At 43.2% G+C, this 26,920-nt stretch overlaps 2 protein-coding genes across 4 annotated transcripts in view; one reads left to right on the forward strand and one right to left on the reverse strand.

Moving 5' to 3' along the window:
• Positions 1–5,720: 5,720 nt before the first annotated feature.
• taf11 (TAF11 RNA polymerase II, TATA box binding protein (TBP)-associated factor) lies at positions 5,721–13,823 on the reverse strand. The gene is made up of 5 exons (XM_042342257.1): positions 13,702–13,823; positions 13,500–13,640; positions 10,380–10,467; positions 7,581–7,677; positions 5,721–6,600 (listed from the first exon to the last, which is right to left on the reverse strand). The coding sequence occupies exons 1-5, from the start codon at positions 13,821–13,823 to the stop codon at positions 6,470–6,472; spliced, it is 579 nt and encodes a 192-aa protein (XP_042198191.1). The 3' UTR covers positions 5,721–6,469.
• A 433-nt stretch (positions 13,824–14,256) lies between these two features.
• The window catches only part of anks1ab (ankyrin repeat and sterile alpha motif domain containing 1Ab), a 197,066-nt gene continuing 184,402 nt past the window's right edge, over positions 14,257–26,920 (forward strand). For 2 of the 3 annotated variants that reach the window (XM_042342162.1, XM_007894134.2), the window contains exon 1: positions 14,257–14,503. In XM_042342162.1, coding sequence (XP_042198096.1) covers positions 14,361–14,503 — 143 coding nt within the window. In that variant the 5' untranslated portion in view covers positions 14,257–14,360. The remainder of the gene's footprint in view (positions 14,504–26,920) is intronic. The other variant, XM_042342163.1, reaches the window with a different exon arrangement.

Genomic DNA, 26,920 nt, shown 5'->3' on the forward strand with positions numbered 1-26,920 from the left:
GGTTGGAAATTGAGTTCTTATTTGCATGAGATGCTGAGCTTCCCTCTTGGTTGTGGTGAAATACAGTACCACAGAGTGCAGGACTGTCGTAACTGTGTGGAGCAGTGTTTAACCAATTGCGTTTTCCCTTCCTCAATGCTGCTCCCTGCATAAGACTCAGAACAGCACAACTCTGTCATTTTTTTTCGTTGAATGAAACTTCACCCAGCCAGCTAATTTGGCTGATCCTGGCACCTTTAACTCTAGAGAATAGTCACTGATGTCCTGCATTGCTTACTAGTCCTTTGAAAATTGCCTTTTTTATGCTAAAGCTAAGAGGGGGTGAAAGTGTGGTTATTGTTACATTCTCAAGTGTTAAATAATTGAGATAAATGAAAATTGAGGAAAGAATTCTCTTTGTAACTTTGTTAAGACGTCACTGTTAGGTGCAGAGACGTTGGTAGTGTTTTTAAATGATGATTTTCTGCCGGTGGACTTCAACTGTTAGTAACTTGCCCGATTCAGACTGCTGAAATAAAATTGTTTTGTGTTTTAAAAAACACACTAACCAAATGATTACATAAACATCTTAGGTTTTCAACTATTTCCATTGGTGGAAACTCTTTCCATAGTGCCCGTGGCTTATTGGATAAACTATGCATAGCTGCTTTGCTGAGGCTTGTACGGTTTCTGTTTCATCTCCAGGATGTTTCAGACATGTTTGATAATCCCAGAAGTGGATTGGAACCATGGTTGTGTTCTTGTAATTCTCTCTTTTGGTTTCTGATAGGAAGAGCTTTGAGTCTGAATAATGGATCAATGTGTTGTTCGATTCAGGATCTTGAGCGGAGATTTTGCACCTCTGCTTTGAAGACTTGTCTCAGTGGCAACTCTTTCTCCAAAAATGTCTGAAAATTCACCTCTAATAATTGTACTAGAAATACATATTTGTGAAAGGTCACCTCCGAATTTGACTGCTTCCTTTGAATAAACTTGTATTGTTTTTTCTCATTCTGGATTAGGGCTCTAACCAGCCAGTCTGTATGGATCAGATCTCAAAACAGGGCTTAATTCTAACTCAATTGTGTCATATTATGTTTTAAGTGACATTTGCCAGATGTCAGGCTGCTCAATTGATAGGACTCGAGTCAGAAGATTGTGGTTTCAAACCTCACATTGGGCTTTAAAGTCACAAAATATTTCAGTGCTGTGCTAGCGGAGAGTTGCATTGTTTGAGGTGCTATACTTCAGATGTTAAACTGAGATGTGGTGGAGTGAAGAGGAAGAAATAATAGAATGGAGTTCAGAAACTGAATTCTACTCGTTCCCCTCTCCTCCACCAAACTCTCAAAGTTAAATTTAACTTTTCCATTTTTCATGGACAAATGAAGCGCATAATCATCAGGTCACTCTTTGCTTCAATTCTCTACCAATCACAATCATTTTTATGCTTTCAGTTTTGTTTTTAGTCAATGAAGTATTTGTATCCTGAGCTAGCATGTATTCTGTCTTGTCTCGGGGTGGGTGAGAGGAGCTAAGCTGCTTACAATACAAAATTACATTTGTAGGGCGCTTTTCATGTCAGGAAGACGTCCAAGGAGCTGATTTACTGCTCTGAACCTGGAGAGACTTGTCCTGTTTTTCACTTTTCCTGTAGCTCAGATCTTCCTCACAACACCTGGGGAGAATGAGGCACAATTCCACTCCCTGTGCTGCCCTTAATCCTAAATCCTTATACAGAAGTTCTCGATTAGTGCAGCAGTTACCTGGGGTTCAGTGCAAGGTGAACTTGCCACTTGATGACCACTTTTAAGCTGCATTGCTGCTCACCAGTGTGCTTTGTGCGTGTACACACACACACTAAATCCATCAATATCTTTGTAAATCAGAAATTTCTCCCTTTGTAACCAAATACTGCTTAAAAGACATAATGCTCTGTGCACAAAAGTAGAATTGTTTTAGCAGATCAAGGATGTTAAAACTCTGACCCACGCAGTTCCTCTCCATATAATAAGAATTGCACTTGGTAACCCAGAATGGTTCCATTTTCTATAAGTCATTGTGCAATGCTTCACTCACTTGATTGCTCTGCACTGTGTTATTTAAGGGCACATATTCCCCAACAGCTAAAGTAGTTTGGTAGATATTGTGTGTAGATACTGACAGGGCGATTGTATGAGTTTATTGATTGTATTCAAATTTAACCAAACTAAAAGCTTAAATCTTTGTACAGACTTAAAAAGACTTAATATGAGAAATTCCAAAATTCATATTTTCTAAATAGTACAAAACCATTAATATTTTTTAAATGATTCCTTGGCTGGTTATAACTCAGCATCCTATCCTGCTATCATTATAGTTTGGAGAAGGTAGCCACAATATTAGCGATTTCCCTATTTCTGAGTGAAAATGGCCTCAGGGTTTGTGTGGTTTGTTACCTGGAATAAATATAAAATATAAACCCAATAAAAAGGTGGAGATGTGTATAAAAATGTGATCCCTGCCTTAGCTGAGACCAACATCATAACAGTGCTGGTCACTTAAGGGCAGAATGCTGTGGAAGCATCAATAAGAGTTTCTTTCATATCAGTTTATCACTAGTGTAACCAGCTGCGAAAAGGTGTCACACAATGGCTATGGGATCTGAGCAGTAAAGAAGGATTTTGTCACTGTTGAACCCAGAAATATTTATATTGTGTATTATAATATCAGCAACACTGGTGTTTTCATGTTTTAATACTGTGCAAGCGTTCCGTTCTCTTGTTGAATGTTCAGAATGAATCTATAAGATAGAAATGGGTCACTGTTTAACCCAGAGGCTGTTGATTGGGCCAGTAAGCTAAATCAGTCTTTAAAACTGTTACAATTGTTGGAGAGAAAGAATCTGTTCCAAAGAGCGCTTCTGGAACTCCTCATTTCTATCTAATTACATTAGGTCAAGGCACTCCTCTGCCTCTGGTATGATTAGTCATACAAGTTGCTGCTGCGAATGTATCCGGTGAGTATTTTATATCAGAACAGTTACTGAACATTAATTCACAAACTCGAATGCACAAACACTCAATGCTCAGTTCATTGCCTTCCTGCTTGTTCCTTCCAAGTAAATGTCTTGAAGATCGATCAAAGAACGATCAACTTACATCAGTGCTCTCTCCATGAAATGCATTGCAGACACATGTTTGACATCAAAGCCCCAAAGTACACAGCACACGGGGCAGGTGCTGAATATTCTAAACCACGCACATTAATGAGCAGACTGAAACGATGCAAAGTCAAACCGAGAGGGAGAGTGGAGGAGGCTCTGTGTTTATAGTCTGTGGCTTTTTTGAGATACCAATGGCCCAAAACTCCACCTTGTCTTCAGCTTTTTAAACCATTTTGTTGTAAGATTTAAGATTGCTCAGAATTATCAGAAAAAATTTAATCCAATTGTAATTTGGAAGCTGCTTGTTTCAAATCTTAAAAAGAAACCAGTTTCCAAATTAAGACTAAATTTAAGAATTTTGACATATTGATCAATTCTAATTGATCTTAAATTTTACGACAACTGAAAAGTTTTAAGTCTGACAGCTGAAGACTTGATGGAATTTCCAGCCTTAAAAGCCTACACATATTGATGGTTTAAATCGGTCAACCAGAGACTGCAGGCGGGCAAGACATTTGTGACTCGGACTTAATGTGCAGATGCTAGAAAGGGAGGATTAAACCGTATTTTGAAGGTCATATTTATTATTGTAAACCTACAACTCCTTCAAAGAACACTGTACCAACCTGCAGTGTAGCAGCCCAGCAAGTCACTACAAGTTGGGCTATGAAAATAACCAATTGTTTGGGTCAGCTGGATGCCTGAGAGCTCGATGCATCCTGCCTATACATGGAAATTCCAGAGATATTTATTGGAATGGAATGCACATTCTGTCTCTGGAGGGATACATTCTTAATTACCTAATTCTGGAGAGTATTAGGCTTGGGGACCAGAGTGTGGTAACTGCTGGTCTAACCAGCTAAAACTGCATAGCTTGCCATTGACAGCACTGACTCGCAAGCTTTCCCAACGCTTGCCCAGCTATGACCACCCTATCGGTTGGGGCATTAGTTTGAGGGTTAGTGGGAAGAGTTCCTGCCCCTGGAATGATCTGCCCTTCCATGTCCTGCTGATGAACAAGACACGTTAGTTAGGCTGTCATCAGCAGTGCCCTGGAATAGTGCAGTTCTGCCTGGGTCAGGAACTGGACTACAGAGAATGCAACAGAGGAGTTGGCTTGATTCTGAAGTTCCGTTGCCAAACTCTCTCACCTTGGAGCAAGTTCAGCTCAAAGGAAGCCCCGCTGACCTCTCCCCAAGGAGGAAAGTCACCAGTTGGTCATTTGACATCTGCCTCTTAAATAAACCAGTCACATATCTAGGCTGTTGTTGTGTGTGGATCTGTAAACATTTTGTGTGAGGACCATGAAGCTTTCTCATGAAAGTAAAAGGTAGTTATCAAATCTGCATATGGAGTCACCGAGCAGTTGGTAAGTATATTTGAGGAATATGGTTGAGCTGTGGATTATTTTTGAATGAGGTACAAATTCACCGAAGTTTTATTGCTGCCGTACAATAAAACGGTGCTAGTTATTTTGTGCAATTGCAGATATGAAATACATGACAAAAACAATGAGTTTGTTTAAAAATAATATGTTTGCAAGTGATGATTGAAGATGAACACTCTAACCTTTCATGCTGAAATCCTGCTGCACGATATTTTCACAGTTCCACGTTTGTTTTAGAAACTCCTGTACAGGTTGATAATGGGTTCTGTGAACCAATACTGTAAGTTAAGGTTTTTGGGGGAATAAATTTTCATCATCAAAAGATTTGAGTCATTGGTATTTACTGCAAAATATACCACCTGATCACTCAAACAGCAGAACATTGCAGCAATAATGTGCTCAGCCGCGAGGCCTAGAGATAATAATAATAATATAATAATCCTTGCATTTGATATAGCGCTTTTCACGTTGGGAGGACGTCCCAAAGCGCTTCACAGAACACACTGTAAAGTGAATTGACTGTATATTTGTGGGCGAACGCGGCAGCCAATTGCGCACAGCAATGTCCCACAAACAGTCGTAAATTGAAAATGACCAATTTATTATAGTTTTTGGTTTTGGAGGGATTATTATTAGGCTCTGTGTGGAGTAAGGAAACTTGCCCAAGGTTTCGCCCTCTGCCTGGAATTGAACTCAGGTCTCTCATTTGATTAAAAGTTCAGTGACATCAATGTTTTAATGCCCGTGGTTTTCTATAATTTCTGCAAGGTACTTTTAGAGTACTGGTTAACGTATCTTTTTATCTTGGCAAACCAGGGCTTTGCTTAACAGTCACTGAGATGGTGAGAAGTCATCATCAGCACCAGAGGAAAGGGACAGAACATCAGATCCTTAGGCTGTAAGTCACATCATCTTACTGAATATAGCCTGCCAATAGTATCCTGTCACATGGAGCTGTGAGATATTGAAAAATTTCAGCACAATTTCCTCCCATCCCTTACCTATGGATATTGCAATATGAATTGGAAGAATCAGCCTAGTGAAAGCTTTCTCCCATAACTGAACCATTTCAGAAAGACTTGTAGTTTATTAAATAACCCAAACTTCGTTCTTTATTTCCACTCAAACTATCTTGAGTGCTAACAATTGTTCAGATCTGCCTCAGTTGTTCACACCGATATCCTAACCCTGCAGGTAGCCTGAAATCTGTTTGTGGCAATTTATTTTTAATTGAGACAAAATGGCATTACATTTTATCAGACAGTTCTTACACGCGCACAAACATTGTGTGCAACATTCTCCAAGTTTGCATTGTGCTTAAAAAGCTATGATATACACGGTATTAAAATCTGGAAAATCAGATTCATGATGCTCTCCATGTTTATGTAACAAACGTGCGATAAATCTATTCTATTCCTCCTCCACAGCAAATTAACTTCTTTACCACTGAGATCAGTTATAAATGGATATCGTGTGCCAGAAAACAGGACAGCACTGCTCATACTTACAGCTGCTGTCTACCATTACAAGTCTCCAGGTTTCATTGACGAGTTGGTTGAGTAGTCTTCCATTATTTGTGAAATTGCGCTCAACACAGAAGTTTATCACAGCACTTGGTGTGAGGAGCCGGGACCAAGCCACAGATCTTGGGTCTTGTTTGCAAACAGGAAAAGGCAAAAATAAAATTGGGGCTGTTTCTCTTGACATGACACAGGAGCACTCACTCATTCAGATTGAATAGATTGAGCTCCATGGCTGAATATAACTTTAGCCCCTTTTCCATTAGCCTGCTTTCCCAACCCATCGTCAGAAAGCGATCAAGGTCAGGACCTAGACTTCAATCCTCTTAAAAGAAACAATGGCCGATTTACCCACGTCGCAGAATGTAGGTTTCACAGTGAAGGCTCACTCACAATGGAGGGTCAGTTGTATCTGGCCTATGCTGGGCCAGTCTCTTGTCAATGGAACAAGACTTTTTTATATTTTGTATTTGCGATCTGTCCACGGAGTTTTAATCTTCTCACTGCCTCGCGCATGTGTTTGGGTTGCAAAGGTGGCGTTTCTCCCCATTTCTCACAGACGTCCAGAGCTATAAAGGAAATGTGAATCAGTTAATAGGAAAAAGCGAGGGCTTGAGTTCAACAAAAAAACAGGTTGTAACCAATGAACCTCCAGCCCATTGAAGGTTGATAACTAATAAGCTAGATGCTGAAGACACCAAGTACACTAAAGCTGCCAATTTCTATGAAGGGATTTACCAACATGTTAAAATGCTCAAACACGTATCTATTGCTTGTCAATCCAATGTTATACTAAAAACAATCAATGACCTAAACCAGACTTCGATCACGTTTAGACGTTGGTGACATCAGGACTATTACCCAAGACACCCAACAACCAGCCTGTCAGCCTAGACTCAGATATGAAGAATGGCAACTTAGAACTTTTCTTAGCAAAGCTGGGAAGAGGGAAAGTCCTCTTTTCTGCCCCTTGAGACAATCATTTCTTAAATATTCAGTCGTCTGTTCATAAAACAGTCACATTTAGCTGACTAAACATTTACCTGACCAAACCCAATGATCTCTGAAAGAAAAACAATAGATAACCAAGCATGGTTAGAAATTGAAGCACAGCTCACTCCATAGTTATTCGTTACAGTGCAAGCAATGGAAGGCTCTTCAATAACTTACATTCAATGTTTGAACTTGAAGAAATTATGCTTTGTTTGGAAAAACACATGTATTCAAAGAGATTTATTCTTAAAATTCTGACAAGGTACTGATAATTTGTTTAGGTTTAATATCGCACCCGCATCATTAAGCTTTCATTCTAAATGCAAAATTCATGCTTGCTTCTTATACAACACCGCTAAACACTGCATAAATCATATAACATTTATTTCAGTTTATTTACACTGGCTTTTATCATTGAACTAACAGGTTTTCAAACTTACATGAAGTCAATTAAATCCTCCAAATACCTAACTGTGGGTCTCACCTTTCCACCTCTGCTTTGAGCCGATACTGTATTACAAATGGCTCTTTAAAAAACTGCACTGCTTAAACTCACCTTCTTCCATCACTTCACCCACAAAGACCTTGGAAATACCAGACATGGCAATCACTACATTCTGAGACACTGAGCAACCAGTGATTGACTGCATCAGCTGAAAGAGACCAGAACACAGACTATGTAAGTGACTCTCATACTCGGCACAAAGTTCCGTCCACTATAAACAACCACTTGCATTTATATAGCGCTGCTCACGCAGGGTAGTGTCCCTAGCGCTTCAATAATCCAAGTTAATAAATAATACTAGTTTTGATACAGCAACTATCAAGTCAGAATGTCTCAAAGCGCTTCACAGGACTTGTGTGTACTTGTAGTCAAACTTAAAATGGGAACTCAACAACAATTAGAGAGCTGTAAAAATGTGGAACACTATGCCCCAGAAGGCTGTAGAGGAGGAATCAACTGTGACTTTTAAAAGAGAAATTGGAAGAGACTTGGTAGTGAGTATAGCGAGTGAAAGGGAGGGCATTTGGATTAAAAGATCTGCCCAAATCTAATAAATAAATTGGAATAGGTTCAATGGACTGAATGGCCTCCTCCTGTACCAATAATAACAATAATAATGCTTGGATTTGATACAGAGCCTTATTCCTTTGTTCCTAACGTAGCAACCAATTTTCACACAGCAATGTTCTGCAAACAGACATGATGTGAATGACTAACTATTTGGAGGATTGTTGGCCAGGACACTGGGAAAATCCTTCTTTTTGAATAGTGTTACAAGAATTTTAATGTTAACATGAAAAGGAAATTGAAACCTCTATCTTAACAGTTCAACAGAAGAACAATCCTGAGGCAGAGGAGTTGTTTTCCAGATGATAATGGTGGAGTGGCATAATGGCTAAAGGCTTCGCTGCTGATCAAGGGTGGGAGGAGGGGGGGGATTGGTGGGCGGTACAGAAATGGGTGAGGAGAATGAGGCTGGAGAAGATCACAAAAGTAGGGCGAGGTGAGACATGAATAATAGTAATAATCCTTGCATTTGACGTAGCGCCTAGTTGCGTCTTCAAGACGTCTCAAAGCGCTTCACAGAATACACTGTAAAGAGAATGGACTGTATTTTGCGGGCAGAACGCGGCAGCCAATTGTGCACAGCAGTGTCCCATAAACAGTCATGGATTAAGTGATCAAATTACTGTTATTTTTGTTTTGAAGGGATTATTCAAAATGGGGATTATTACCCCAGAAAAGCGATCCACCAATCGACTAAAAAACAGGTTCCTACTTACTGCTAGGTAATCAAGAGGCGTGTGGAGTAAGGAAACTTGCCTAAAGTTCCCTGCCCGGGAATCAAACCCGGTCCTCTCGCTTGCGAGGCGAGTGCTCCCACCTCACTACAGGACTCCACGTGTAGGTGAGATTGAAGTCAATTCGCTGGTAGCCAGAGCCAGTGGAGCATTGTTGGAGGTGTTGAATCAAGATCACATCTGCCTGTTCAGGTGGTCAACTTGGCTCAAAGAATGCTACTGTGCGCATTGGCTGCCACATTTCTCCCACAAAATATACAGTCACTCCACTTTATATTCTGTGAAGCATTTTGAGACAACTCAAAAACGTGATAAGGCACTATATCAAATGTGCTTTGATTATGATTACTGTGGGTTCAAACTCCACATCAGGACCTTTAACTCAATGACACTTTAGTGTATTTCTGTTTGGTCTGCCCATTCAGGTGGATGTTAAAGATCCCAGGGCGCTATCAGAAAGGGGAAGGCAATTTCTCCCGGTGTTCTGGCCAACAATCCCTCAAATAAAAATTGTTCATTCACTTCAGGACTGTTTGTGGGACAATGCTGTGCACAAATTGGCTGCCTTGTTATGAACAGAGGGAAATAGAAGGCCATTCAACCCATAGAATTGAAAGAATCGAGAAATTGTCTTGGTGAGGGAGAGGTCATTTTTGAAGTGGCACAGCCAGAGTTGAAGATGGATTGTGATGTCGGTTCGATGTCATCTCTGACTGAGTGCACGGAATCAAGGGAGCGGAGGTTGCTGCTGGAGAGCAGAGGAATGAAAAGAACTGGAGATAGTTCTGGATTTCGGAGGGAGAGAAATGTGCTGAAGGTGAAGCAGAATCAGCAAGTTGCTGATTGCTCCGAAGTCAGGATGGTGGCAGACCAAACAATAATTTGTTTATATCGCGCTTTTTACGCAGGATAGTGTCTTGGAGCACTGCAAATGGGAGGGTTGAATACCAAGTGAGGGAGAGGGGTATCCAAAGCAAGAGGATGAGAGGGAATGAGGATGAAGTTTTCTCCAGAGATGGAAAGATGGTGAAGTGTTTAGTGGGGGAGAGGGGGATATAGGAAGTGATCAGAGATGGCGAGTTTGGAGATATCAACACCTTGTCAAGACCAAGTCATGGATAAAGGTTGAAGAATTAAAGTGAAGGTTAAATCATCCATAATGATTAGGTGTTTGGTACAAAAACAGAATGGAGAGATTTCAGTGAGAAGTGCCAGGTGATTTAGGAGGGTAGTAGATTATTAGCATTTAAAGATACGACTGGAAAATTCCCAACATAGGTAGGGCTTGGACCGACAATCTTCTAACCCAGAGGCAAGAGCACCACTAACAGCCAATTTGTGCCCAGCATTGAGCCTAAAATAGGTTGAGCTCCAATCTCAAGATCACTGAATTGATGCGACGTTGCGAATTCCCAACTCGTTATTCAAGACGAGATTGCAGATTTGTACCAAATTACAGGTCACTTTGTGCTGCGTCGCAATTACTTAAGAATATTCTAATCATCAAAGACAACTTTGGCCAAGGAGACTGACCCAAACGTTCACTCACCCTTTTAATAGCAGCTTTGGGGAAAGCTGAGCGCCGATACATCTCGTAGCGATTGAGCTGCTCTTCTGAGAAGGACGATACCAAAATCCTGATAAGAGAACAGAAACCCTTTGATCTAATCCACATTCCCATTGCCTCAAAAAAATGTTGGTGAACTAGCAGAAAACTGTTGATGCCTTATCAACTTTACTTTGGGTTACTCTGAAAAAATGACTTAAATTTCAAGTTCTAAGACAAAAAATTAAAAACACCCATAACAATCTTAATCTGCCAAATATTAGTATAGTGTATATTAGTACAGTGGGTTGAGATCCAGGTGGTGGAAATGTAAGCAGGTTATTTCACCTGTACTTTCAGCGTTGAAATGTTATAAATTGAACTTCCCTAGGTATCTAAAACAATATACATACAATATATAGTTTCTTCTGAATGCATTTACAGATCAAGTAATTAATTGTTCAAAAAGGAGGTGGATGAATGAAGGGGAGTAGAAAAGAATAGGTTTAGGCAGCTCGGGTGAGTCAAAACTCCAGTGGACAAAATGGGTGCTGTGGAGTTTTTTTTTGGTCAGCCGGGTGCCAGATACACAGAACCATAGAAATTTACAGCCCAGCAGAAGGGCATTTGGCCTATCGGGTCTTGCTGGCTCTTTTAAGCACAATCCTTTCAATCTTATCTATCCTTTTCCCACACCCATGCAATTAACTCTTTTTTTTAGGTATTTACCCATAATAAACCTTGCAGTTGATATCACGCCTTATCACGTCGTTGAGACATCTCAAACTGCTTCACAGAATATGCTGTAATGGCTTTGTGGCGAAACGTATCTAGTTCCCTTTTGAAAGCTAATATGGATTCTGCCTCAACCACCGCTCCCTGCAGAGCATTCCACATCCTAACTACTCTGTGTATAAAAAAAATTCTCCTAAACTCCCCATTTGCTTGTTTGCTAACTGCAGTGAAACTCACAAAAGTTGTATCAGTTGGGACAAACTTATATAAGTTGTATAAAATCTGATAGAATCAATAATATTCCTTGCATTTGATATAGGACCTTATCATGTCAGTGAGACGTCTCAAAGCGCTTCACAGAATTTTCTGTAAAGTGAATTGATTGTGTATTTTGTGGGCGAAACACAGCAGCCATTTGCGCACAGCTTTGTCCCACAAATAGTCGTGGATTGAGTGACCAAATTATTTTTTTAAGAAGGGATTATCACCCCCGGAAACGTGATCCGCCAATCGACTGCCAACCGGGTTCCTACTTACTGTAGGAACCGAACAATAAAAAAATAAGAATTTGGTCACTCAATTCTCGACTGTTTGTGGAACACTGCTGTTTACAATTGGCTGCTGTTTTTCACCCAGAAATATACAGTCAGTTCACTTTGCAGTATATTCTGTGAAGAGCTTTGAGACGTCGAGAAGATGTGAAAAGCGTTATATCAAATACAAGGATTATTATTAATTATTCAAGCATGCAAACAAGTCAGAGTTCCACATACTGTATGTGTTGAAATTTTCCTTTGTCTGGAATGGTGTGCACACTGACTCCCTGGAGGGTCACCTTCGGAACCAGGTATGACACAGAAGGAGTCATTTGAAATATTTTTGTTGTATTAGAAAGTACTAGACAGAGATTGGTAGGAGTTGAGGCTTGGGGACCCCAAACAGGCATTCTCGCTACTGGTGTCTGTAGCATGACACACGCAGAGGGTATACATAATAATCCTTATATTTTGATAGAGAGTTTTATCACGTCGTTGAGACATCTCAAAGCGCTTCACAGAATATTTTGTAGTGTAAGTTAACTGCATTTTGTCGGCCAAAGTGGAGTGCATCAAGATATTATCCTATGTGAGGGGTGCTGTATAAATGCATGTTGCTGAGTATCCAATATGTGGGGGTATCTGGAAATGCTGAAGTTATAGTAAGTATTTGGGGTATGAGGGGCTGAGGGAGGGTAGCCCACAAAACACAGTCACTACATGTTACAGTATATCCTGCAAAGCATTTTAAGATGTCTTTCCAGAAGTGAAAGGATGGGGGGACGTGTATGATGGGCGGGGGGGGGGGCTGTAGGATGGGTGGGCTGCACGATGGAGATGTGTGTATGATGAGGAGTTGTAATAATAATCCTTGCATTAGATATAGCGCTTTTCACATCTTCTCGATGTCTCAAAGCGCTTCACAGAATAGACTGTAAAGTGAATTGACTGTATATTTGTGGGCGAAATGCGGCAGCCAATTGCGCACAGCAATGTCCCACAAACGGTCGTATGATGGGGGGGTGCCTGTATGATGGGGGTGTATGTACGATGGAGTGGGGGGGGTCTGCATGTTGGGCGGGGGTCTGTATGTGTGTATGATGGGGGGGTGTACGATGTGGGGGGGGTCTGTACGATGGGGGGGGGTGTATAATGGGGGCTGCATAATTGCGCGGGGGTGTATAATGGGGGGATCTATATGATGGCGGGGGGGTGTGTATGGTGGGGCGGGTGTGTAATGGGGGGTCTATATGATGCCAGGGGTTGTATGATGGGGGGTGTATAATGGGGGGGTTTATATGATGGCGAGGGGTGTGTGTATGATGGGGGGTGCATAATGGGGGTGTCTATATGATGGCGGGGGGTGGGTGTGTGATGGGGGGGGTGTATAATGGGGGGGTCTATATGATCACGGGGGGTGTGTGTATGGTGGGGGTGTGTGTATGGTGGGGGGGGGGTGTATGGTTGGGGGGGTGTATGGTGGGGGGGTGTATGGTGGGGGGGGTGTATGGTGGGGGGGGTGTATGGTGGGGGGGTGTATGGTGGGGGGGGTGTATGGTGGGGGGGGGGTGTATGGTGGGGGGGTGTATGGTGGGGGGGGGGGGGGGGGGGGGTGTATGGTGGGGGGGGGTGTATGGTGGGGGGGGGGTGTATGGTGGGCGGTGGGTGTATGGTGGGGGGGGGTGTATGGTGGGAGGGTGTATGGTGGGAGGGTGTATGGTGGGGGTGTGTACAATGGGGGTGTGTGTATGGTGGGAGGGTGGGTGTACAATGGGGGGTGTACGATGGGGAGTGTATATGATGGGGGAGTGTATACGATGTGGGAGTGTATATGATGGGTTCGCGGACTCACTGCATTTTCTGGATCTCGTCCTCATCCACTTTCTGCTTCTTCTCCTTCTTGTCCCGGGCCGGGTCCACCCGCGGCTTCTTACCCTGGGCCTCCGCCTCGCCCGCCTCGCCCTCCGCCGGCCCCCGACATGGCCTCCGCGCTCTCCCTCACACCCGCCTCCTTCTCACCGGCCGCCGCCGCCTCCCCGGAGCCCGGCTCCGGCCTCGCTGCTGCCTCGGGACTGGCGCCGGCCTTGACGGCGGTGCTGGGCCCGGACTCGGCCTCCCCAGAGGGGGACGCCGGGGCCGCCGCCGCCTGAAACTCCGCTTCTTCTTCCGACTCCATGAGCCTGACAGCGGCCCGGGACAGTCTGCGCCTGCGCCAGCGAGCCGGTTTGTAGCCCAAACGCCCGCCCAAAAGTAGCCCGACAGTCACGTGTCGCACCCCCCCCCACCCTCCGATGCTTCACAGAGCGACCCCCATTGAGACCAGTGGGTTTTTTTTCAAACCCTTTTAAGACGGGTTTTTAAATTTTTTTAAAAAAATAATCCGGTGGCCTTTTTTTTTGTTAACGTCCACAATTAATCAATCAATCAATCAATCAATCAATCAATCAATCACACCAAAAAAAACCTCCGAATTGGGCGTGAAACCCGCCCGACGCGAGTCTGGGCCGACCGACCGACCGCGCGTGCGCGGACCCCGCCGGTCCAGGGCAGCCGGCGCATGCGCGCCTTCGCTCCCGCGAGCTGCGGGTGTGCGCATGCGCCGGGTCAGGCGTTCGGTCGTTCGTCGGAGCGGCTGCGGGTCAGCGGCGGCGGGAGCGCGAGCGGCCGTGAGGCGCCCTCACGCCACACACACACACAACACACACAACACACGATGGGCAAAGAGCAGGAGCTGCTGGAGGCTGCCCGGACCGGCAACGTGGCCGTAGTGGAGAAGCTGCTGAGCGGTCGGCACCGGCTGTCGGCGGGTGGGAGCGGCGGCACCGTGTCCCTGCCCCAGTTATCCAACTTCCTCAGGTGGGTGACCGGGAGCGGACGGGCGGGCGGGAGGGCGGCGGCGTGGCCCGGCCGCAAGGGTCTGAGGTAAACATGGTTCGGCTCCTCGGCTCGAGCCCCGGCAGAGCCGCCCTGCTGGCGGTGCCCTGTGCACAGCCCCGCGGGTCGCAGTCGGTGAGCGGCGGCGGCGGCGGCCGCTGGGCTGCCGTTGACTTGGCCGCCGCCGCCGCTCTCACTGACAGAAACAACTCGACTCCCGTCCCCCCCCGTCCCCCCGACTGTGGTGCAATCTGCGGTGTGTGTGAGAAATTCACAGCTCCTCCAACCGGGAGGGGTGAGGACATCACTGCACTGGCGCTGCTCTGCTGTACCGCGGAACAGTGGCTCTCGGTGCGCGGTGTGTGAAGTGGGTTCTTTTATTATTTTTTTGGGGCTGCGATCCTTATTCAGGAATTGGTTGATCTTCAGTGTTGCGGAATCCCTTTCAAAACATACCAGAGGCTCCTCGGAGTTGTTTGACCTCTTTGCTCGTTTGCTTCTCACTTCTTTTTTTGTGATCTGGAAAAAAAAATGAGAGTATCGAACCCCCCCCTACCCCCCCCCCCCCAAAAAAAAAAGAGTGCTGGAGCAAATGCAGATGTACCCTTGAACCTGAAGTAAACTGGGGTTAGTGATTATGGTTTTATGGTTCTGTACTTGTCAGTCCAGGCAACTCCTCCAGCGCCGATTTCCTGAGATCATAAGCACTTGTCTGGTAGAAAAATACACTCGATAAAAAAGATGCATCGCCCTCCCCGCCACCAACGGGTTAGTTGCACCTTGTCCTGTAAATTCTGGAGTTTGCTAAAATGCAGTTTCAATGCACTGATAAAACCCGATTGTGGTGGCGAGAGTCGCTCAACTTTATAAAGCGCTCCAATAATAATAATAATAATCCTCGCATTTGATATAGCGCTTTTCACGTCGGGAGGACGTCCCAAAGCTCTTCACAGAACACACTGTAAAGTGAATTGACTGTATATTTGTGGGCGAACGCGGCAGCCAATTGCGCACAGTAATGTCCCACAAACAGTCGTAGATTGAAAATGACCAATTTATTATTGTTTTTGGTTTTGGAGGGATTATTATTAGGCTCTGTGTGGAGTAAGGAAACTTGCCCAAGGTTTCGCCCTGACCTGCCGGGAATTGAACTCAGATCTCTCACTTGCAAAGCGAGTGCTCTAACCACTGAGCTACAGCTCCAAGATGTTATCCGAGGTGAAGCGTGCTATATAAATGCACATTGTTGTAAACATTTGTTGATTACGTACTGGTGGACTCACAGATTCAGCCAAAGTAGTGGTTTGGTATGTCAATGTCTATAAATGCTTCTTAACTTCACTTTACAGAAATTGCTCTCTGAGATATTTCAAGTTATTGGAACCAATAACAACATTTTGCATTTATCTAGCACCCTTCATGCCGGTAGCATCTTGAACCATATTCATTGAAAGGATTATAATGCTGTACACTGTCCAATGCCTTGGGACATCCTCCCGATGTGAAAGGCGCTATACAAATGTAATCTTGTTGTTGTATTGGTAAATTAAGGGGAAGAAAGTGTTACACAGTTCTGTCTGATACTTCCAGGTATGGCATTGCAAATAACCAGAATATTCTTTATTGCAAACACTACAGCAGTAATCTTAGTAACTCTTACAGCTTTATTAAAAGACATCATAAGAAATGGTTGTAGTCGATTTCTAATATGTAAATATGGTTTTCAGTGACGTAGCGGGAAAGAATGTTATTTATAACTGAGTATATTGCATTTTTTTTTCTGAATGAGGAAGAGATCAACTTCCATTGTAAGGGAAACTGGGATTTTCCAACTTGCTGCAGCTTTGGTAGTCTCTGTAGTTCTTCTGTTTCTGAAATCAATATTTTGTGGCAAATATTGTGCTCATTGATGGTGGGAATAGAACTTTTCCCCCACACACTTTGGGCAACCAGTGCTATTCTGTTAGCTCGAGCTATTTCTCCTAAATATCTGCCAAATTCACTCTGTACTTTGTAGCCAGTTTTATTCTGTATTATTCTGCCGACCAGGAAGCATCTGGCCCAGCTTGCCACTGCTTCGTGATGCAATAGATTTTTAAACATCGATGCATAAGAATTGTTATGATTAACGAAAGGCCATTTGGCTTAACAAGCCCTTTCCTTTTATATCGTCAGTAAGGAGTTAGTAGGTTACAGAGGAGCAAGGCTATGGAGTGCATTGAAAGCAAGGACAAGGATTCTGAACTCGATCCTCTGAGGAATGGGGAGCGAGTGGAGCCAGGTGGGGATGATGGGTTCACGGTGCCAGGTGTGGGAGAGGACACAAGCTGCAGAGTTCTGAATAATTTGCAGTTTGTAGAGGGAAGAGTTGGGAAGGCCAACAAGCAAGGAGTTAGTGTAGTCGAGCCGGAATGTGATAAGACCATAAGAATTTGGAGCAGGAGTAGGCCATTCAGTTCCTTGAGCATGCCCCGTCATTCAATAAGATCATGGCTGATCTATTCTAACTCCACCTTCCCGCCTTATTCCCATATCCCTTAATCCCTTGATTCACAAGAAATCTATCAATCTCAGTTTTGAATATGTTCAAGGACTGAGCATCTACAGCCCTTTAGGGTAGAGAATTCCATAAATTCACTACCCTCTGAGTGAAGAAGTTTTTCCTCATCTCAGTGCGAAAGAGCTTACCCCTAATTTTAAGACTGTGATCCCTGGTATAGTTTCTCCAACCAGGGGAAAAAGTCTCCCACTATCTATTCTGTCATGCCCCATAATCTTATAGGATTCTATAAGATCCCTCTCATTCTTCTATATTCTAGAGAATATAGGCCTAAATTGCTCAACCTAGCCTCATAACTCATCCCCCTCATCCTTGGTACTAACCTACGTTGTACCCCCTCCAAGGCGAGTACATCCTTTCATAAATAAGGAGAACAAAACTGCCCAGAATACTCTAGGTGCTGTCTTACCAGGGCCCTATACAGTTGCAGCAAGACTTCCCTACTCTTATATTCTAACCCTTTTGTAACAAATGCCAACATACCGTTAGCCTTCCTAATTGCTTGCTGTACCTGCAAACTAACTTTTTGTGACTGGTGTATAAGGACACCCAAGGCCTTCTGAACGCTAACATTATCTAGTTTCTACCCTTCTAAAAAATAATCTGCTCCACTGTTTTTGCCACCCAGGTGGATGACCTCACACTTCCCTACATTATTCTTCATCTGCCACCTATTTGCCCACTCAGCGAGCCTATCTATATCTTGTTGCATTTTTTTAATGTCATCCTCGGTGTTTACTCTCCCTCCTAGTTTAGCATCATCCGCGAATTGATGATTCCGTGGATGAGAGTCCTGGGAGCCTGTGGGGAGTGTCAGTGGCAGAGTCTGGCGATATTGCAGAGGTGGGGAAAGGCAAAACGGGTCATGGCATGGATGTGGTGTTAAAGGACAGTTGAGAGTCAAACAAGATGCCGAGTTCCATCCTGGCTCAGAGAGGTCTGGAGTACATCCATGAATGGATGGTGGCTGTTACTTTGAACGCTTGCAATAGGAAATATACTCCCAGCTCAAATTACTGTACCTTTGCTGCTGTATCAAGGTCTTTGCTGCAATTAGTGGTCTGTGAACAGACATCATTTATGGGCTGGGTTGTCCTAGATAACTGAGCCGACATTAGTAATAATTTTGCCGGGGTATGAGGAAAAGACAGGTAAATGGGACCAAAAGTTCACTCTTTCAAAATGCCAGGACAGACATGGTGGACCGAATGGCCTTCTCATGTTCTGTAAATTATACATGGTTCTAAGGAAATCAATTATTTCAGAGGAAAGATGAAAACATAATAAGCACCAAAATCTGAATTTTCATGCAGTGCTTGAATAGAAGAGAATTAATTGAACAATTAATGTACGGCATTGACCAATAAGAATTCCAGCCATCAGATACATACTTCATTTGGAAAGACTTAACTATGGTATTTAGTTAAAATTGGCAGTTGAATGCTTTTCTGCTTAATCCATATAACAATCGATGCAGAGAAAGACATTATAACTCAGATTTTTGCTCTGCTAGAAACAGTCTCTGTAAGTAAGTGTAAGCAGATAGTGCAACACTTAAGTCAGAACTTCCAGGCACTGACTCATTTGGTGCAGAAACAAGGCTTTGGTTTACACTTTAATTCCACAGATTTATGAGTCTCAATCCAAGATTGACTCTCATTTGAACTGTATTGCCCTTACAGCGGTAATCTGACCAGTTTTTCCTGACTAGTGTGGAAGTTGAGCTGAACTGGCTCCAAGGTGACATGTTTAGTTGGCAATAGAATGCCATAATCGAGTCAGCTCTCTGTGGTGGCTCTGGTAATCCAGTTCCTGACCCAAGCAAGTTCACAGTATTCCAGGGCACCTCTGGTGACAACACAGCCAGTTTGGCTCATCGGCAGACTTGGAAGGGCAGAATGGGGGCCGGGATTCCTCCCACTCAGCTCCTTACGTTAACACTGCAGGCCAAAACCCTAACAGGTAGGGTGGTCCGAGCTGGATAAGCAGCGGGAAAGCTTGCCAGACAGTGAGATCACTGGCAAACAATGTGGTTTTAGCTAGTTAGACTCCAGCAGTGCTCCAACACACACTGAGGTCCCCAAGCCTTGGCTCTGGCCAACCTGTGCCTAATACTTTCCGGAATTAGGTAAGGAGGTTGTGTCCCATCAGGGAGAGATTGAGCGTCCATTCCAACAATCTATCTTTTAAAATTTCCACATGTAGTTGAGATGCATGAAATTCTCAGTTTGATTTGGAAGCCCTTAAGCATGGTAATGGGTGTCCGCATGTGTCAGACACACATTTGACCCCCCCAACAAATTGGATTGAATGCTATACACTGTTTAGGTATTTCTCTGATGATGAGAAAGAAAACTCCTGTCCTGTGCAAAATTTTTCCCAACAGGCTACCTCTGCTGGAGAAGGGGTCTAAAACTGCCTATGGATGCTTATATTTGTTTTCAGTATGTAGGTGTCACGCAGTATTTCTTTCTTTATCTTTCTTTGCCTGTACCCCCAAGTTCCCTGGCTAGATTGATTGATTTATTTTGGGGGGGCAGTTCAGGGTTAGAAATATTATCTGTAACCCGCTGTTAGAGGTGAGGTTCTGCAGTGATCTGGAAGTTTTTATTTGAGGAGATGCTTTGACCTAGACCCATAAATAGTCTGAAGTCAAAACTAGGTGCAATTTCTTCCATCATAATGTATGCATTTGTTCAAAATGAATCAAATATTTCTATATTTAAGCTGTTTGTCTAATTGACTGGGAAATGTGACCTGTCTGTCACTGTGGGCTAATGTAATAAATAGGTATCATGCACCAATAACATTACCCACCTGGTCTCTCAGAATACGGGGCTCCAGTCCAAACAGAAGAGTGTGAAGTGCTGGATGATTTGTTGCAATATATTTGTGCTTTTATCATTTTAAAAATTGCAAATCGTACTCCTGTGATTATGTTGTGCATTTGTACGTTCTGCCAGTGATTCATGCTGAATTGGGTACATTTGGAATATCATTAGATTCAGGAAAGCAATCCTTTGTCCCATCTCAGAAGCAGCTGTACTTCACTGCTGAGAGTGTTTCTCCTCCAGTGAATTGAGATTCTCTAGCACTCTGCTACCCTACCTGATTAATTGCACTTACTGGCTGATTAGGCCATTTTACCACCCTGGTCGTTGAATTTCCACTCCAGAAATGTAGGTGATTGTTATAATATAATAATGGTGTGCATTAATTTTCATAAGAGAGGGTTGGGGTATTTAAGTAAAATAGTACTATTTATATTTGCTGGTGCAAAAAAAACAAATGGATGTTCATCACAATAGGGCAGAAACACCAAAAATGAAGCACATTAAAATGTATAAAATTGATTTTCTCCTTACCACTATCTCAAAACTAACAAGCGTTCATAGCATGGAAGATCTGCTTACGGTGAATGCGGTCCACAACCAATGAATTCTGTTGTGTTCAAAGCAGTAAACAATGACTGTGTTGGGCAGACTTTGAAACTTTTGATGACATAGTGAAGAGCGGTATCCTGTATGGTTACTGCTTTACCTCATTGGTGGTGCCATTTGTTACACTGATAACTATTTTTTAATTAAGTAAATACAACCATCTTGGGTTTACATTTTACAGTTTACATTTATTAGCATCTTGGGAGGATGTTTCAAAGCCCTTAACACTGTTAGTTGAGTTGAACACCCGAGCTGGGGGTGGAAGTGGTGGTTGGGGGAATCCAGTGAAGAAAGAAAATGATCAAGTGGTTTCTGATTTGTGTGGAATTCCTCAGCACAGGCTGTCCTTTGTTTTGCCATTGACATATTGGTTACTTAGTTATGGAGTTTGAAATTTCTCACAGTTAGATCTTTACATGGCATTTCCTGTACTTCATCTGAGGTGAATCTTGATCGAGGCCACACCCCCATTTTTCCAGCTTGCTCCTTCAGCTGCTCAGGCAATCGGTCAAACGTTTCTGTCTGGCTCAGTTGGTAGCACTCTTGCATCTTAGTCAGAAGGTTGTGGACACAAGGTTCACATTGGGACTCTGAATTCACAACTGAGGCTAATACTCAGTTTTTGGGACTTTGCTGTGTGCACATTAGTGGCCACATTTGCCTACAAATACATAGTCACATGGCTGGACATTGCTGTGTGTAAATTGTCTGCTGCATTTCACCCACAAAATGCATAGCCGCTTTACAACATATCCTGTGAAGTGCTTTGAGAAGTCTCAATGGCACTATATCAAATCCATGGATTATTATTGTTAATAATGGTTAAGGATGTGCCTGAGCTGTGGGCAGGATCAAGTTGGCAGTGCTCTTGCATGTTCTTGACACCTGCCATCCGTCTAGTGACGGGTCAAACCTATACTTGTAAGATGTTAAATGGTCAATTAATGGCTCTTCTTGAAGAAAGGTAAATAGGATCTTTTGGGGGCAGAGCTCGCTCCAAGATGACATATTTGGCAATGGAATTGTGTCTGGTCCACACTACTCCAGTCCACTGCTGGTGACAGACCAGCCAGCCTGGCTCGTTGGCAGGACTTGCACTTGCGTCATGTTAAACCTGCAAGCCAAAGCCCAAATGGGTAAGTTAGTCCTAGTTGGACAAGCAGTGGGAAATTTGGCAGAGGGCAATGGCAAATTGTAGTTTTAGCTGGTAAAACTCCAGCATATCCCAACACTCATTCACAGGTTCCCAGATCTTGGCTCTTGTCCACCTGCACCTAATGCTGTGGAATTAAGTAGAGCGCACATTCCATTCCAGTCGCTAAGAAATTTCCATGTACAGGTGGCAACATATGTGGTACTCTGGTTTGGAAATTCCTAATAATTGTTATGGTTTCCGCTTGTGTTAGACACCCGGCTGACCAAAAACAATTCTTTTCAACCTTAAATCTCTGCATTCTGTGCCCGTCTGCACTCTGCTAAAGCCTTCATATTCGGGTCAGTAATTCCCTCTGTAGTATTCACTTTAAAACAAGAAAAGAAATCCTATCTCTTTGTAGCTGGTATTTTAGTACACAATATAGTCTTCACAAAATGAGCTGCTCTAATTCAATTTTCAGTAGTACTGTGTGCTTGAGTGTGAGTAATTTAGGGAAGTGGGTGAAGCAGAGGATGCTCTAGCCTCCAGAATGTGCATATAATAGTAGTAGTAATCCTTAAATTCGGTACAGTGGCTAATCATGACATCACTGTCTCAAAGCACCTCACAGAATATAGTGTAAAGTGTAGTGACTATTTTGTAGGTGAACCCAGTGGCTAATTGGCACACAGGAGTGTCATGCAAACAGCCATGAATTGAGTGATCAGTTTTATTTGGTTGATTGTTGATCAGGAGAGAGAGAAAAACTCCCTTCTCTTTTTGAATAGTGCCACGAGATCTTTAACATCCCTTTGAAAAGGCAGATGGAACCTCATTTTAGTATCAACAACTTGCATTTACAACAACAACAAAATTACATTTATATAGCATCTTTCACGTCGGGAGAACATCCCAAGGCGCTGGACACACAGAGTTTCGGACCCGAGCTGGAGGTTGGGATCGGAGAGGATGGAGGGCAGGAGGGAGCACACGGGCTACAGAGTTCTGGATGATCTACAGCCTATGGAGGAAAGAGTTGGGGAGGCCGACAAGCAATGAGTTTGCATAGCCGAGCCTCGATGTAATGAAAACATGTATGAGATTTTCGGTGGCATGAGGTGTGAGACAGTGAGGGAGCCGGGCGATGTTGCATCCCATATTTCCTCCGCCTCGTCCTTCATTTATAAAGCGACCCTCACGCAGAATAGCACCCCAGAGGACTCGACAGTGGTGGAGCACGACACCAAGCAGGGGGAGGTGACTGTAGGCACCGTTGAAGAGGAAGGTCATCAGGCGCGACCTGAAGATGGGGAAGGAAGGGGCAAGGTGGAAGAGTGTTTTAGAGTTTCGGGGCATAGTGGCTGAAAGAGCGGCCTCCAATGATGGAACGGAGGGCTCGAGGGACATGCCAGTCAAGGGGAGGCAGACGTAGGGAGGTGGGCATGAAGCAGCACATCCCCATCATTGGAAAGTCAACATAAACTACATGGGGTTCAAATCCCGAGATGGGGTTCAAATCCCGAGATGGAGTTCAAGCCCACAACCTTCTGACTCAGCGGTGAGAGTGCTATCAGTTGAGCCACTTCCAATCTGGAATTGTATGACCAAATATTTTCAGTATTTGTCCCTTTTGCAATAAAATGGGCAGACTTAATTGGACTTCAAAGCGAATAAATCACGAAGGTGAGGGAAGGAATCAGTCATGAGGAACTGTAGGAATATGACATTTGCAGTGAAGCATCTTACATCCAGAATTATTGGGTGTTCTGCACATTTTTACAAGGATATGTAATTGAAATAATTGTGTTCTGTGGCTACAGAATTCGGTGAAAATGAAACAATGGAAATTATTTCTCTGTAAACAGTCGCTATTGAAAAAAACATTTTGTACAGAATTGAATACAAATTGCACATGTAATTGAGATTGGTGATTGATATTTTCTGAAGTTTTTGATTGTATTCCTTCCTTGCTTATTATCTACACTAATAAAGACGAAGTGTGTCTGTGTGTCAGTGACAATCACGCAATAATCGAATGACGTAGAGACATGATTTATACCTCATCGGAAAGGTCTTGGATCTGACAGTATCATGTGCATTTTGTTTGGGGGGGATTTCTTATCGTTGATGAGCTATATTAAAAAAGATTTAATTAAGCCCAAAAGTATGAGGTATGCATCATATTCTGCAACTACCTAGCAAAAGAGGAAAGCACACACCGTTCAGTGAGATACATCTATGTTCTGCAACAAATGTATGGTAATTTTTTCTGGTTGTCATTGGAGCTAGAGTTCTCCCATGTGGGACAGAGCGAGAGACAGAGCGAGAGAGAGGGAGACGGGGGAGAGAGCGAGAGAGAGATGATGGGGGGGAGAGAGAGAGAGACGGGGGCCCCGAGAGAGAAAGAAAGGGGCTGGGGGTGGGGAGAGAGAGAGAGACTGCGAGCAAGGGCGGGGCTGTGAGCGAAGGCGGGACCTTGAACGAGCGAGAGGGAGTGAGGGAGACTGCGAGCAAGTGAGAGGGAGCGAGGGAGATTACGAACGAGAGGAACCGAGGGAGACTGCGAGCGAGGGAGTCTGTTTGAGAGAGAGGGGAGACTGTGAGAGAGGGAGCGAGACTGTGAGAGAGAGAGACTGTGAAAGAGAGAGCGCAAGACTGTGTGTGAGAGGGAGAGAGAGAACGCAAGACTGTGAGAGAGGGAGAGCGAGAGAGGGAGACTGTGAGAGGCCAGACAGAGAGAGACACAGAGAGAGAGAGAGAGGCAGGCAGGGAGAGTGACAGACAGACAGACAGACAGACAGAGACAGAGAGAGAGAAAAAATATATTAAAGGAGTCCCTGTGTCCTCCCACAGTAGTCCTGTCCAGCTGAGTATAGATAAAGACGAAATGTCGGTCGGTGTGTCTGTCTGTGTGTCAAAATACATCCCATATTGCATATTGAATCCTTTGATTGCAAGCGAAGCTGCAACGGGTACAGCTAGTACATATAAAAACATAAGAATTTGGTAGGTGAAAGAAGACCAAAGTCCATCTAGTTCACCTTCCACCATCCTAGTAGTCGCTTGACATGTTGTGTTCCAAACTATATACTGTATCATAAGATATTATTTTTCATGCAGAAATCTATAATTTGTGCTTGAAATGCCAGGTTCTGCTTTCACCATCTCCCAGGAGCCTGTTCCATACGTTTCCTACCTCGCTCACTGAAGTAGAGCCTCCGCAGATTTGTTCTAAATGTAATTTAGTTTTCATCAAATTTCTTGAAGCCACTAATATTAAGAAATATGTAGGTTTGATTCACAATAGAAATTGCATCAAAATTTACAGACTGTAGGGCTACATTACTTCAGCCATTATTGAAGACAGAAGTCACTGGGAACACTCAGCAGGTCAGGCAGCATCTATGGAGAAAGGAAAGCGAGTCAATGTTTCGGCTCCACGACTCTTCGTCATTCTGACGAACTCTTTGTCAGAACTCGAAACTTTTCTTTTTCCATAGATGCTGCCTGACCTGCTGAGTGTTCCCAGCAACTTCTGTTTTTGTTTTCAGATTTCCAGCATCTGCAGTATTTTGCGTTTTGTTTCAGCCATTATTGTTCCTGGGAACTGAGAAAGAGTATATTTTTAGATCTTGAAGCAAGTTTTTGTGCAGATTTTGTGTAGGGTTTAGTTCAGCTTCTGTGTACAATTTATTTTCATGGAAAAAAATCATTATGTTTTAAAATGCTTTGGCTTAATCAACAATTACATTTTCAGCTATCAACATTTTCACCCATAGAGTGAACAATTGAACTGAACTGGACTGTTGCTGCAATTCAATTCTCGGCTGATTTTAATATCAGTTCACTAATAGTAGTTAACATTTGATTAATGTGGGCATTGTGGTCATATCTTTTCGGAAGTGGTACCTTTTACCTGTTCTGCATGTGGTTTTTGCTTCAGAAGTAAAACCCAACTTTTTTTGGTGGGGGGGGGAGAGACGGGTTGAAAGAGCACAGGGGTCTCCCTGTGCAAATCCATTCTTGCAGCTCAGCAGGCCTTCCTGTTTGAAATTGAACTGAAACCATCACCTTCCCTTTTGAAATTAGTGTGTTTTTAAATTACTACTGGGTGTTCCCATTTGAATAATCTGAGTGATTATTCTGTTAAACTGAGCAGGAGCAAGTAGGAGAGAATTCCCATTGCATCCTTGTCGCACAAAATCTTCTATCTTTCCTGACAAGAGCCTTGTAATTGGGCAGAAATAAATAGTTCTTCCTTTTTAATGTTGAAAACATTGTATGGAATTCAATTTGCCAATGTAAACATAATTTGAAGAATAAAATCATGGATATTGTGTCCAGATATTATATTTGCATAGTCTGTGCCAGCCTGGCTCTGAGTCAGAAGGTTGTGGGTTCAACGCCCATGTTGGGACTTTGAACTCGCATCATCTAAGGCAGTGACACTCCAATGCAGTGCTGATTGTTGGAGGTGTTGTGCTTCAGGTGAGACGTTAAACTGAGAACTGGCTGTAAAGTAGAGCAGTGGATTAACAGCAGCAACCTGCATTGATCTTGTGCCCTTCATGAGGGGTAGAGTCCCGGAGCAAATAATGTGACTCAGTTGTTCTAGAAACACAATACATTCACTTCTGAGTATTAACAACATGATGACATCAAACAGCCAACTATTCCATCTGCCTGTCCAGGTGGATAATAAAACATCACATGGCATGATTTGAAAAGAGAAGGGAGTTGCTTCCAGTGACCTGGCCAAGGATTCCCCCAAATAAAATTGGTCATTCACTTCATGGCTGTTTGAGAGATATTCCTTGCATGCAAATTGACTTACCCTTTTGCATAAAAAGTACTGTCTCTACAAATTACAGTAAGTATTGTGAAGCGCTTTGAGATGTCGCCCACCCCAATGTGAAAGACACTATATCAATGCTAGGATTAATTATTATTAATAAACCTGGGACCATTTTCATTCAACTCTCAGCTCTGCCTCTCATTCATGTTTATTCTTGACCTTTTACTGTGTTTTCTGAAAGTTTGTCTGAACCTTGATTTTAGCCAAAAAATGTTTAATGTGTAGATATTTTATGAGTTATTGACAGAATAGTGTTTCTGATTCTTTGCTAGTAATGTAAGTTCTGATTTAATAATCCTTGCTTTTCATTTAGCACTTTATCACATCATCAAGATGTCTCAAAACGCTTCATGAAATATGGTGTAAAGTGAATTGACTGCATACTTTGTGGCAGCCAATTGCACACAGC

Source organism: Callorhinchus milii, unplaced genomic scaffold (assembly GCF_018977255.1).
Source record: "Callorhinchus milii isolate IMCB2004 unplaced genomic scaffold, IMCB_Cmil_1.0 Scaffold19, whole genome shotgun sequence".
In the NCBI taxonomy this organism is placed as follows: domain Eukaryota; kingdom Metazoa; phylum Chordata; class Chondrichthyes; order Chimaeriformes; family Callorhinchidae; genus Callorhinchus; species Callorhinchus milii.

Excerpts from the sequence above, each read along its gene's own strand:
- taf11 (XM_042342257.1), bottom strand. The coding sequence starts at position 13,823 with ATGGAGTCGGAAGAAGAAGCGGAGTTTCAGGCGGCGGCGGCCCCGGCG. Across the intron at positions 7,678-10,379 it reads CCAAAGCTGCTATTAAAAGG|CTGATGCAGTCAATCACTGG; the intron begins GTGAGTGAACGT and ends GGTCTCTTTCAG. Across the intron at positions 6,601-7,580 it reads GGGTGAAGTGATGGAAGAAG|CTCTGGACGTCTGTGAGAAA; the intron begins GTGAGTTTAAGC and ends TTTCCTTTATAG.